The 12,884-nt window shown below is 28.3% G+C and overlaps 1 protein-coding gene across 1 annotated transcript in view; it reads left to right on the top strand.

Moving 5' to 3' along the window:
- LOC142323202 (uncharacterized) overlaps nt 1-9,918 on the top strand; it is a 34,820-nt gene extending 24,902 nt beyond the window's left edge. Inside the window, exons 3-4 of the mRNA XM_075362544.1 lie at nt 7,279-7,424; nt 9,737-9,918. Coding sequence (XP_075218659.1) covers nt 7,279-7,424; nt 9,737-9,917 — 327 coding nt within the window. The 3' untranslated portion in view covers nt 9,918. The remainder of the gene's footprint in view (nt 1-7,278; nt 7,425-9,736) is intronic.
- The last annotated feature ends 2,966 nt before the right edge of the window (nt 9,919-12,884 follow it).

Genomic DNA, 12,884 nt, shown 5'->3' with positions numbered 1-12,884 from the left:
AAAGCATATTACGGTGGTGAAGATATTTTTATTGGAGCTTGTTTTATCTCTCTCTTTCCCCCTCCCTTCACCCCTCTCACTATGTGTGTGTGTGTCCACAAATCTTAATCATTACTTAAAATAATTTTAGTACAATTTGTCTAATTACTGTATTTTATAGTCAACACGTGTGAAAATCATTAAATAAAATATTTATTATTAAATGTGCAATCATTATGGCTATACTTAAAATAATTTATTCTGATACTTACTGTTATATTAGGCGATAAGCCGGTCAAAGTTATTTGTGAAATGTTATTTGAGGAAAGTGATAAAGTCGTGATATACTTGAAACCTTCATCTAATTCTAGTGGCAATGATGATAAATAATTTTTTTCTAAATATAGCTCAGAATGATTAACATTTTTATATGATTTAGTGTAGAATTGTAATATTCCAAGAAGAAAGTTTCGAGGGGAGAGTTTTTATCCTTAGTTCAGTGCAATCGATAATCAAGCCTTCATCTTGTGGACGGTAGAAACATTTACATTCTTTTGGACATATAGTACTAGATTCGTTTATTATTTGACTTAATTCACATGTTAGAAGTTTTGATGGCACCATATTCCAGTACAAACCTTCTAATTGCTTTGGTCCAGAACATGTTAGATTATTTGAAATGATATCAATCAAATAATAAGCTTCTGGTGTTAGAGTTCCCTCAAAAAACTTTTTAAGGTGATAATTTCTACAGTCACATAATAATGGATTTCCAATCAGATTAATTCTAGCACTATGATTTTTTAATGTTTTGTAATGGTGTGAAGTTGATGAATTCTATTCATATTGTGCAAGTGCCAGTAATTCCATCGGCTGAAGATCAATCACTGAAATGTTGTATGATAAATCAACTGTTAAATAATTCATTGTGAGAAAATGAAGATCATTAGCCTAAAAAAAAAATCATAATTTAGTGTAAATATGTTAATTTATAACAAAATAGTTTATTAATTTTAAAATATGACATAGAAAGACGTTCAGTCAGAGAATTATATTTATAATAGTAGTGACAATCACAACCTTATGAACTACCAGATGGTAATTAACACACAAGACTGTTAAATTGGAGCCATGAGAAAGCAAATAATGCCCTCTACAACACAGGAAGTATTTCACTTCTCAAATCATCTTCATTAAATAATACTGATGTTATAACAAGTTACTAATGTTTTATTCTTAACTATACATTTTATAATATTCGGCTAAGAACACATTATCCTGGTACAATAAGCGCTAATTACATTTTAAAGTTAGTTGTTGTTTTACTGAATGGTATTAAAATTGATAAATCGCTATTTAAATAAAAGATATTTACCAAAGCTATATTCCTTCCCCCACATCAACTACCAACTCGATGATCTTTTAAGGAAAAATAATACTTTTTATATTGTGCCTACTTGTGTGCTCACAGATTATTGTTTTATCTAATTATCTATAAAGGATTATTTCTGTCGCTTAATTAGTAATGTCAATATTGCATTCAGTGTACATCTATTTTATTGCCAACTCTAATAAAAAATTCAGTAGGTAACTAATCTCTGCAGGTAATCTCAGTAGGTAACTAATCTCCTAACTATCTCTGCTCATCTGTCATACCCTTATTCTTTAGCATTTTGATTTTATATTTTCTGTATACACAGTTTATTGTTTAATCTGTTCTAAAAATTTTAAGTATTAACTATTATCTAGGAACAACAGAAAAATATTTCAGTATCATAGCGACTGTGTACTTCTCTTTCTATCTAATAGATGAATACATCAAGATCTGTACACCATAGGTGAATTGTAAACATTAGTTTCTTGGTTGTATCTTCTGACCACCACTCATTCTAGGCATCAAATTATAATATAATCTGGCCTCATGAACCAAGTTTGTAGCCAAACTGTATCACTTCATATAAATAATAGACACAGTCACCAAATAAATCCCACCTAGCCCTCCGCCAGATATTTGGAGACTTAACTTGATAAAGACATACAACTCAACTGACCACAAAACTAGATAGATATTTTAATAATTGTTAAAACAGTTAATTCAGTGCAAAAAATTTTTAGACCTTTACTTAGATTTGTTTCTTTTTTTAGACATATTGAAACCTACCTTGGAAAAAATTTGTACAAACTTCAATCACAAATTGTTCTTTATACGAAAAGTATTGTTATATAAAGTATTGTTATAAAGCTTTACTGTAAAGCTTTACAGAAATTTAATAGTCTTTGCATTATTTTTGGCATATTCAATTCCTTTATTCAGTTTATTGATAATGAAAACATCATTAATGTTATTTTTTTATGGATATAAATATATATATATATTTCTGTTTACTGTTCGTATGATCTAAATGCTCAGGTTGTAATTTAAAACAAGGTTATATTATCTTATCTCTTTTAAACAAATAGTCTGCAAACGATCTTAAACTTATGTTGGTCTCAAAGTAATATTAACTTGTGATTTTTATCCCTGACTATTCCGTAGGATTTTATACTTATTTATTTTATTATTGTTATTTGGTAAATCTATATTCCTGTCACTGGATAAGATAAATTTTTTTTTAAGGCTGAGTAATAATGATTACAATTAAAAAACAAGAATTATTTTGACAATCGATTCAATCTGTAAAGCGGTTGAGACAGAAAAAAATATGAAAAATAAACTGCAGTTTTTTAATTTTATTACCTAACTCATAAGATTTAAATTTTCTTCGATCTAAACTAAGGTTCTCCTCATAAAATTGTTATATTCAGTTTCTGTACTGAATGAATATAATTCTTTATCTTGATGGTGAGCTTCATTCAAATATTCATATTTCCAATAAAACAATTTTTTGAAGTTCTTTTGTTAGAATAAATAATTCAGCCAAGAAAAATGAAAAATCAAACATTTTTCGTAGATTTTTTGAATCAAACAAATTGAATTTGGAATTTTCCTTAGTTTTATCGAATTTGATTCCTTAATAAGGCTTTATTCTATATTAATGTGTGTGTACATTAGTAATTTTTTTTTAATGAAAAACATTAAAATAAAAATAAAAATGTAATAGTGACTATATTAACTAATAAATTTTATTTTAAGTAAAGAACAAAGCATTTTAAAAGTTTGTAATAGTTCAAAGTTATTTAATGACATTATTATTTTTGGACCTTTGTGTTCTCTTTCTCATTAAAACCTTACTTCTCCATATCCGTTAATATTTGTATTAATTTTTTATCTTAAACTCCTTGTAACCTTCTCACTGCTCAAATAGTTGTTTATACACACTGGAGTATGGGTTTCTAAAGTCAAATGCTGAGAAGTTTATCTTGTGTCTATGAAAGATTTCTTCTTTTTAATCTGATCTACAAACTTAACAATGATAGAAATCAGGCCATTTTGCCCTATCACACCTTCAGCCTATATAGATATCAGTCATCTCAACCAAACTGGATAATCTACATTTTTACAATGTTAAAAAATTATGAAAAAAAATTCTAATTTTTCTGTTCAAATATCTGATGTATTTCCAAAGTACTGAGTCTAGTGTATCGTTCAACATCTTCAACTTGTTTCTGAGTCGTCTACTACCTTCAGTTTCAGCGTTACTATTCGCTAACTAAATCATCAGTTTTATTTAAAAATTGGTCTCTTCTTTTATCATATGCTCTTTACACATTTTTGTTTCATACCCTATTTAATTAATGAAAGATTTTGATTTTAAGATAACAATTTTTATTAGTATGAGACATTATATAACAATACTTTTCGTATAAAGAACAAAATTTTGTTTGTGATTGAAGTTTGTACAAATTTTTTCCAAGGTAGGTTTCAATATGTCTAAAAAAAGAAACAAATCTAAGTAAAGGTCTAAAAATTTTTTGCACTGAATTAACTGTTTTAACAATTATTAAAATATCTATCTAGTTTTGTGGTCAGTTGAGTTGTATGTCTTTATCAAGTTAAAGTCTCCAAATATCTGGCGGAGGGCTAGGTGGGATTTATTTGGTGACTGTGTCTATTATTAATATGAAGTGATACAGTTTGGCTACAAACTTGGTTCATGAGGCCAGATTATATTATAATTTGATGCCTAGAATGAGTGGTGGTCAGAAGATACAACCAAGAAACTAATGTTTACAATTCACCTATGGTGTACAGATCTTGATGTATTCATCTATTAGATAGAAAGAGAAGTATACAGTCGCTATGATACTGAAATATTTTTCTGTTGTTCCTAGATAAGCTTTCAATTCCATTAATTCTTTTTCATCCCACATCTATTGTTTCTTTAATTATTTAATTACAGTCAAATTTCTGTAACAGTTTTGAAGAGATCCAGAATCTTTGCCATTATGAGATTTCCATTACGGAGAGAGGGGAATAAAAAAAATACAGGATTGGATGTTTTCAAGCCAGAATTGATGTTACTTTACCTATTTTATATCATACCTAACTATAACAGCTCTAAAATTTTATTTCTTAATTTAATCTTGGTCATAATTTTTTTTACGGTATTGTAGTACTCCTACTTTGATAACAATTAAATGGATTTAATGAGTAAAAAAAAAAATGAACTCGCTTACCTCTACGTTGGTTAATAAGGCTATAGTTATTCACAACATATAGCACTTTTGTGATACATTAACACACCACAAAAATGTTGAAGAAGTAAAACATGAAAAATTAAATTTCCATTTTGTTAGCAGAATATTCTCTTCTAAATCACAGTTGGGATTGTTCTTTTCAGCATGTAAAACAAAGCTAGCATGATGGAATGCATCTTTTATTGTTACTTATCACATTTTTCCACACTTTTTGCAGCAGACTTAACTGAATGATGCAGATTGAACTTTTCTTTATTCTGTACAAATACCATTTCTTCAATAAACCTACACAATATTTTCTTTCTGTAGTAACCTTTGAGACAATTAATAACTCCCTGGTCCGTTGGCTGAAGAACCCTTGTTATATTTGCTGGTAAAAATAGAATGTCTATATTTTTTAATATTGTAACATTGGTATGAGCAGTATGATTGTCTACAGGCAATAAGATTTCATGATTATTTTTAATTAATTCTTTTTCCCATGAATAAAATCTTTTTCCTCTTCCACTCATCCACGCTGTTTATTTTTATTTTTTTGTGTGTAGTGCATGAAAATGCCATTCCTGACCAGGATTCAAACTTGGGACTTCTGAATGAAATGCCGAGATGTTACCATTCGCGCCATGAAGACTGGCTAACCACGCTGTTTTACTATTGCCGTACTAGTAGTTTTTTACATTTTTAAAGCATCTTGGTGTTACTGAATTTCTGATAACTAACAAAGGACATTTCTTAGTTCCTGTCGTATTAGCATAGACAAAAAGGGTGATTCTTTCTTTTGAAAGTTTTCTGCTTACATTTTTCTCCTTTGAATTTTAATGTTTTATCAGGGAATGCTTTAAAAAAAAGTTCTGCTTCATCAGCGTTGAGTATGTCTTCTTGCTTGTAAACATTACATATTCTAGACCGCTAAGTTTTTAACCAGTCATTTGTAGCATTCAAATCAAATCTTTTGGATTCCTGTTAAGCGAAAAGAAATTTTATGTCTTTACTTAAATTTTTCTAGTCGATCCTCAGAAGCTTTAAAATTATGTCTAATCTTTGAATGAAGAATTCAGCTTTGGTTTGTTTCAGGGGTCTGTTCATTGGAAAATTTAAACTTCATTTTTGTTGAAACCATTTTAAAACAACTTGAAGAAAAGCTTTATTTAAAATTACTCCCTTCACTGTAAGCAAACTGAATTTTGTCTTCATTTTTTATATTGTGCTTACTGATGAGCTTGCTAAGTTAAATTTCCAACAAACATTGACTTTAATTCAAGAATGACTTCAATACCACTCAGAAATCTGAAGGCACACTCAACGTTGTAAAGAAATGAACAACTGGCCAGGGCTAACCAGCTGACTTCAGTCGTGATATGATAATGTTTTCTTGGAAAAAGTGAGAATGACAGGGAGTAAATGATTGCCCATTTACAGTCATTACAGATGAATACAGAATACAGTCATTCAGTAGTACAACAGGCCTACTACCACCAGGCTCAGCACTCGCTCCCTCTCCCTCTCTCTCTCTCTCACGCTCTCTCTCTTTTCTCACAAGATAAAATTTAACCCTTTTTTAACAGCTGGTTCTTATACTATATAGTTGTAAAATTTTGTTAAATATTTTATTTTTGCACAAAAAAAGCAGGTGATTTAACATAATAGGTTATGTTAGAACTACTAAAAAAAGATTGCTGGGATTTTGTCACCTTGAGTTTAAAATACTATATTTTAGTATAACAGTGTGATGAGACTAAGAGATATTGCTATGGTGTGATTTCTGTTACAAAGAGAGTCACAACAGGGAGATTTGACTGTATTTACTTCATTTTTCTGCTTCTCTAAATAATTTATTAAAATGTTAATTGTTACAAAAATTTGGTTTTGAAGCAAAACAGTTTACATGGTTTGAAATGGATTTATATATTCAAGGCTTTTCTAAATATGTTTTTTCTCCTAAGATTATTTGTTGAAAAAATGGGTGTGATAGTACAATTTTTCTGTACTTTTGTTTACATAGTGATAAATCTTTCTTTGGATATAAATCTCTTCATGTTTAATTATGATTTCTTTTATTGTTCCAATATAATTCTGATTATGTTAAATTTGACTATCTCAGCACTTAATTACAACTCTACAAGTTCAGCTTAATTGATATTTTTGGCTTTATCTTTGACATGAAACTTCCAATTATCTAACTTAACTAACTTTACCTATGTGTTAGTGTGATACAGAGTTTAAATATTTACTGTATTTCAATGTGAATACTTAAACACTAATTTTTATAGCTGTTCTAATTAAGTTTTAACGCTAGCCATTCTTCAGTTCTGTTTTCCGGTCACAATTTATATTTAGGTTCCAAATAAGAACCTCAGATCTTTGTGTAGTGAATCTAGGTTGTAGTAGAGTTGTTGTTATAAAAACAAGGAATATAACTACATATTAGTTTTGATTAAATAAATTTACATATGTCTTGGAGAATTATCATTTGACTCATTTATTTGCTTTATTATTATTTTTTTACATGACAAAATCAGTAGTAAGAAATAATTAATTGTCAAAACGTGCAGTATTGCCTACATTTTATTAATTGTCTTTGAAAATTATAATTTTCTTTTATGATTAAATTTTATATTAAATTAACATTATTTATATTATACATTCATTTTTTTTTTGTAGGAAATGAATTTAGAAGGTGCTGTTGCATTATTAGAAAAACAAGTTAGTATAACACCAACATGTAGGTTACATCAAATGCTTGGTGATTTATTAGGTAGACTTAATGAAGAAGCAAAAGCATTTGATCATTATCACACTGCTTTAGGGTAAATATTTTCTGCTTTATATATTTTTAAAAAAATATTTATAGAATTATTTAATTTTGTTAATATTGTATGTTTGACGGTTCTTAAACTTTTGCATTGAATTCTATCTTTTGCCAAAAAATGAATTTTTTTTGTTATCTAATATTACTTCTGCTAAGTGGAGAAATGTATATGTCTTATTATTTCTCGACAAAAAGAGGAGCATTAGTTTGTCCCAGTCCTTATCGGTGTGACATATGTGATTCATGATATTTAAGTAACAAGAACCTGTTTGAATTGCTTTTTCCAAGAGTAAAGATGTTTGTTATATATTAAATCTTGCGATAAACTGAGTGAATGTGACTTCTCACTTGGAGGAGGAAATTTTGGTAAACTTGCTTCACTGATTGAAGCACTATCTTTTCTTCAATGAAGAAAACAATAGGAAATCGCTTCTCATATTTCTTTATAAGCATTGCATGGAATGCTTATTGTTATTGAAAATTCTACATTATTTTTAGGAGTAGCTTGTATATCATGTCAAGTTGCCTACATCCATTTGACTGTGGCACATAACAACATAATAGTATGTAATTTTGTTGCATTATTTAATAAACTAAAAATTTTCTGTTCATTACTCACTAACTACACTAGTCTGGAGGAGAAAATTATCTTTCAGTTTTGTATTTATAACAGAGTTATCGGTTGACTAATATAATTATTCCTGTATATTAAACACTTAATATGTTTAATTTTGTTCTCTTAGTTATAAATTATTTTACTTGATTCACTAAATATAAAATAAATATAAATTCTTCAAATAATATTTTTATTAAAATAACGTTTTCGTTTTTTTATTCTTTCATAAATTAAAAATTGAAAACTATTTTATTACATTTAACTGTAATTTGCTATTTTTTGTAATAAAGTGGATCTTGTAAAATTGGTGTTTATATCAGTTAATTAATGAAAATAAGCTAAAATAAATTATTTTAAATTTAAATTGTTAGTGATATCACTTTATTTATAAAACAAACTATAAAAAATATAAGATAATTTATGTTTTGCATCATTCTGATGGAAAGAAGCAAATGTTTTGGTATGGAGGTTTTCTAAGACTTGTTATGATAGTCATACTATATTGTAAGACCTATTTTGCAAACTGTGTATTTCCTAGAAAGTTTTCCAGGAAGTACTTTTTGAAAAGCAGAATTTTTTATATTTTTCTAAAATATAAAGTTAATTTTTGCATAACATTTAAAGTGTAGATGAGGTTAAACTAATCAGGTTTAAAACAGTAGGAAATCACTTCTCGCTATTGCTAGTAAATGTTGCATGAGATGTTTGTTATTCTTCAATGTGGGTGCCATTTTTCACGAGTGAATTCAGCTGTTGTCGCTTACAACCATTACGTTTGTGCTATTTCATATATATAGGAGATAACTTATAAAAAAACTTTGTTACAATTTGTGCATTAAAAAAAATTTGAATGATGAAAACAAATTACACCAAAAAGAGTTTCTGATAAAACTTGGTTTCTTCACTATTCAAGTCTATTTTTTGAAAAAAAATATTATTGAAATAGGCTTAAAGAAAGCCTAATATCTGAAAAGATATTAGGATTATCACAAGTCAAAATATTTGAGGGTTACCGCGCAATAAACCATTAACATCTGATAAGTTTGATGGATTAAACAAATTCATTCTACATGTTGAAAGTGCCAAGAAGAATGTATGTAAAAGAATGTATATCTAAGAATATAGATTTTATAAATAAATATTAGAAAATTAAAAGTTTTCTATAACCATTTATTTAAAATTAAAGCGCTAATTTTATTTATTATATTTCTTTGTGTTCTGTTAACCTTGGTTTAGCGATACAAATAATTTCAACATCTTATTTTTTCTAAGCGAATAATGTCGTTTGTGAATATTTTTACTTTTACACAAGAAAGAATTAGCCGTACATTTTGAATGTATTTGGATGTCTGCACTTAATGTTTCTTACAAAAGCTTTTGTAACATTTTAATATTTTATTTTCATTTTGTAAAATGGACCCTAAAGGAGAACTGCTTAAAAGTTGTTTTTTTAAAAAGGGGAAAACTCATATTGAGAAACAGATTTAACAGAGGTGGAATAATCGCTCATAGAAATGATCCTCTCAAAGTGTTTAAACTTTGTATGAAACAAAGATGTTTTGAAAAATGGACATATTCAGTTATCAAATTTTATTTTTATATATGTATAGATGCAATCAATAGTCAGTCGGTTTAGTTTCTTCTTAAAGATACTTTTAATTAATAATTTTAATAAATCTTATCCTCTATTTTAGTTTAGAACCAAATAATCAGAGAGCTTTAGAAGGTATGAACAGATTAGATGGTGTTGGGGTGGAGGAGGTAGAGATGCATCATATTACAATGTTTCTGATGTTGATACGTCTTTTGTTGACAACACACATCCTTCAGATCATGAAGATAGTTCTGAACTTTCTACTTGAAATTTTAGTGTAATTATCATGATGGTGAGTATGTTATTAAATGTTTAATAAAAAACTTTTTTTTTCACATCTGATAAATCCATATTAGAAGAAATCTTCAAAGTGTTGTTCTCCTGCTCTTATGCATTTGTGGCACATTTATTGACTGAATTACACATTTTTTTAATAAATTTATTTCACAATTTATAAAATTGTCTGAGATTTCACTTGGCAGCTTGAGGCAGTTCAGCTTATTTGAATTTAAATAAAATACTGTATCTGATGATTCCCTAGAACATAAAACTGCAAGGTGTCAAGTTGCATGAACCCATGTAATCATTTTTCATCTATTTTTCCTTGGTATCTTATCCATTCAGGAAAATTTTTATTGAGATGGTCTGTAATTTACAGATGGTAATGAGGAAGTATCCTATGTTGCTGCCAAATATAGTAACAACCAATGTTAAACGTGGAGTTGTTTAATAGCTTGGGAATAACAATATCTCTTTATATGAATTGCCTACTACACTTCTATTGAAGGAATAAGGTACTAATCTTTTGTGTTCCCACACTGAAAAATGAATTCAAAAGTAAATTAAATTTCTTCTCAAATTTTTATGAGAGGATTTTCATCTTACCGATTAATACTTTCAGACCTAAACCTTAATAAAATGACTGGACTGGAAGCCTGGGCATTTTTGAGGTGTCTAAAAAAAATTACAATAAGCTAGTGCATATACATAACCTATTATTTGTTATACCATCTTAATGAGAAAGAAATGAGCTATCATTAATGATGAAAATATCTATAATAGATTACCTACCAAAAAAATTGTCACCATCTAAATTTCCTTAAAATATCATAAAAACAAGAAATAGCAATGGTGCAGAGTATTAGTCAATAAACACACAAAATTATTGTAATCACTACTCACTGACATGTTATGCTGTCTAAAAAAAAAATTTCACACTTTATAATGACAAGACAACCAGAAATTTATAATAAATGTAAAATAAGTTATGAATTTTTGAAATTGATTAGTTTTTTTGTACTTTCAGCTTCCATTTCATCTTCATGATCATCTTCATCAGATGATCAGGTTGATATTGAAGTCTAGGTCTCTCTCTATCTTCATCATCAAACTAATAATTTTCAAAATCTGAATCAAAACAAAACTTACCATTTCTTCGAGTTGATTTCAAAACTTTTATTTTGTTGATTTCCTTCATTATCACATCTGAAAATATCGGAATCAGATATATCCTGTCAAACATCGTTAGAATGATTTATTTTCTTGTTTTGTTTTTTTTTGTAAGTCACGTATTTACTATAAAAACACTCCACACACAAAATAAAATGTTAAAAATAAAAGAACAGAAAAGAAACCAGAATACAAATCAAAGCTCGTAAACAACGCCAGGTAACCTTATGTTTCATAACCTAAAGCGCTCTTGAACATGAGGTGTTGTTTTTATGGTTATTAACTAAAACATCCACTAGATGCATTGAAATTCATACTAAATCATTATAATGAACTACTGAAGTAGTCAACAGGCCCAGCAACGAGTATAAGTCTATCACTGTTTACTACGCATTTAAATGAGCAGCCTGGCATGTACTTGGGCTCCGGCCTTATGAACAAAATAATCTGTTGGTGTATACTTGGGTTTAGGTCTGAAAGTGTTAAACATGTTATGATAGTTTAGTAGGTCATTCAGTTTTAAGCATGCACTGATCGTATCATTGAACTAAAGAAATGAGGACGTACTTCACAATGAATAATTAATTCCTCGAAAAATGCTTTCCTTAAATCAAAATTGTCTTCACAAAGTGAATGAAGTAATTGTGGCTGGTAACAGTAAACTTCAATCCTTTTAGAATCTATTCTGAAGTTGTTTTTGGTCTTTTTTTGCTTAATGAAAGCCTTTCTTGTAACATTTGAGAGGTCTTTACTAATGCTTTTGCAATAAGTTTGTTGCCTAGAAAATAAAAGACTTATTTCCTAATTGCAGCTAATTGTTGTATGCTTACCTGATTGTGGAGTGCATCTTCAAAGACCAGCATTTTCATATTTTATGTTCAGCTGATGCAAATGTTGATGGCTCGGTAGTAAAGAATTAGAACATTTTATGTGGAATTTTTCACGGATGGCACCAGAATCATTATTATTTTCTCCACCAACACTGAAGCATAAAACTTTGTTTTCATTTTATGTATTTAGATACTATTATTCTCAATGCAGATACAAAAACGAGCTAAACAGTAATTAAATAGTAATTACATCAGCTGATTGTTGCCAACTGTGAAAGCAGAATTTCCCATTTGCGCAAAATTTAAATGGGCATTAAAACTAACTTTTTACCTACTATGTGTTAAATGCTATGTTCATATGATTATTAACAACTAATAAATGCCAGTAACATGCAGTTAAGTTGCACATGCTGTTATTTAATTTTGGTAAAATTTCCACAGTATATTAATTTTTTGTTTTACTTCATATCTGTGATTTCCGTAATGCTGCACTTGAAACATTTCAAGTATTATGAAACCATTAGATCTAAGAGATTGATATATTCTTACCGATTAGTTTGTTCTTATATAATGTTTTAGTATAAATTCTTCCAATTGTTAGATGTTATTTATTTTTGTATTATTATTGTCCTTTGAACATTTGCTTTCACAGCTTCTACTTCTATAGGGAAACATTATATGAAACAGACATGGCACATGCAATATTTTTTTGTCATTAACATGTTAATGTTACATAAATATAGATCATAATTATATTAAAATACTCATTTTTCTTGTAAAAGATGTAATAATTTGTTTTCTTTTTAAATATATTGTAGAAATATATTACTTTGTACTTAGCTGCAGAACTTATATTACTATCATAAATTTGTACAATCCCTTCTAACTGGTCTCGCTTATTCATGAAACTGTGTATGCAGAATGGGAGAATGATGTCCACTCTCTGTAATCGCAACCTTGGTTTCATAT

Source organism: Lycorma delicatula, chromosome 4 (assembly GCF_047948215.1).
Source record: "Lycorma delicatula isolate Av1 chromosome 4, ASM4794821v1, whole genome shotgun sequence".
In the NCBI taxonomy this organism is placed as follows: domain Eukaryota; kingdom Metazoa; phylum Arthropoda; class Insecta; order Hemiptera; family Fulgoridae; genus Lycorma; species Lycorma delicatula.
Note: the sequence above shows the minus strand (reverse complement) of the source record. Positions and strands in the feature narration are given on the sequence as shown.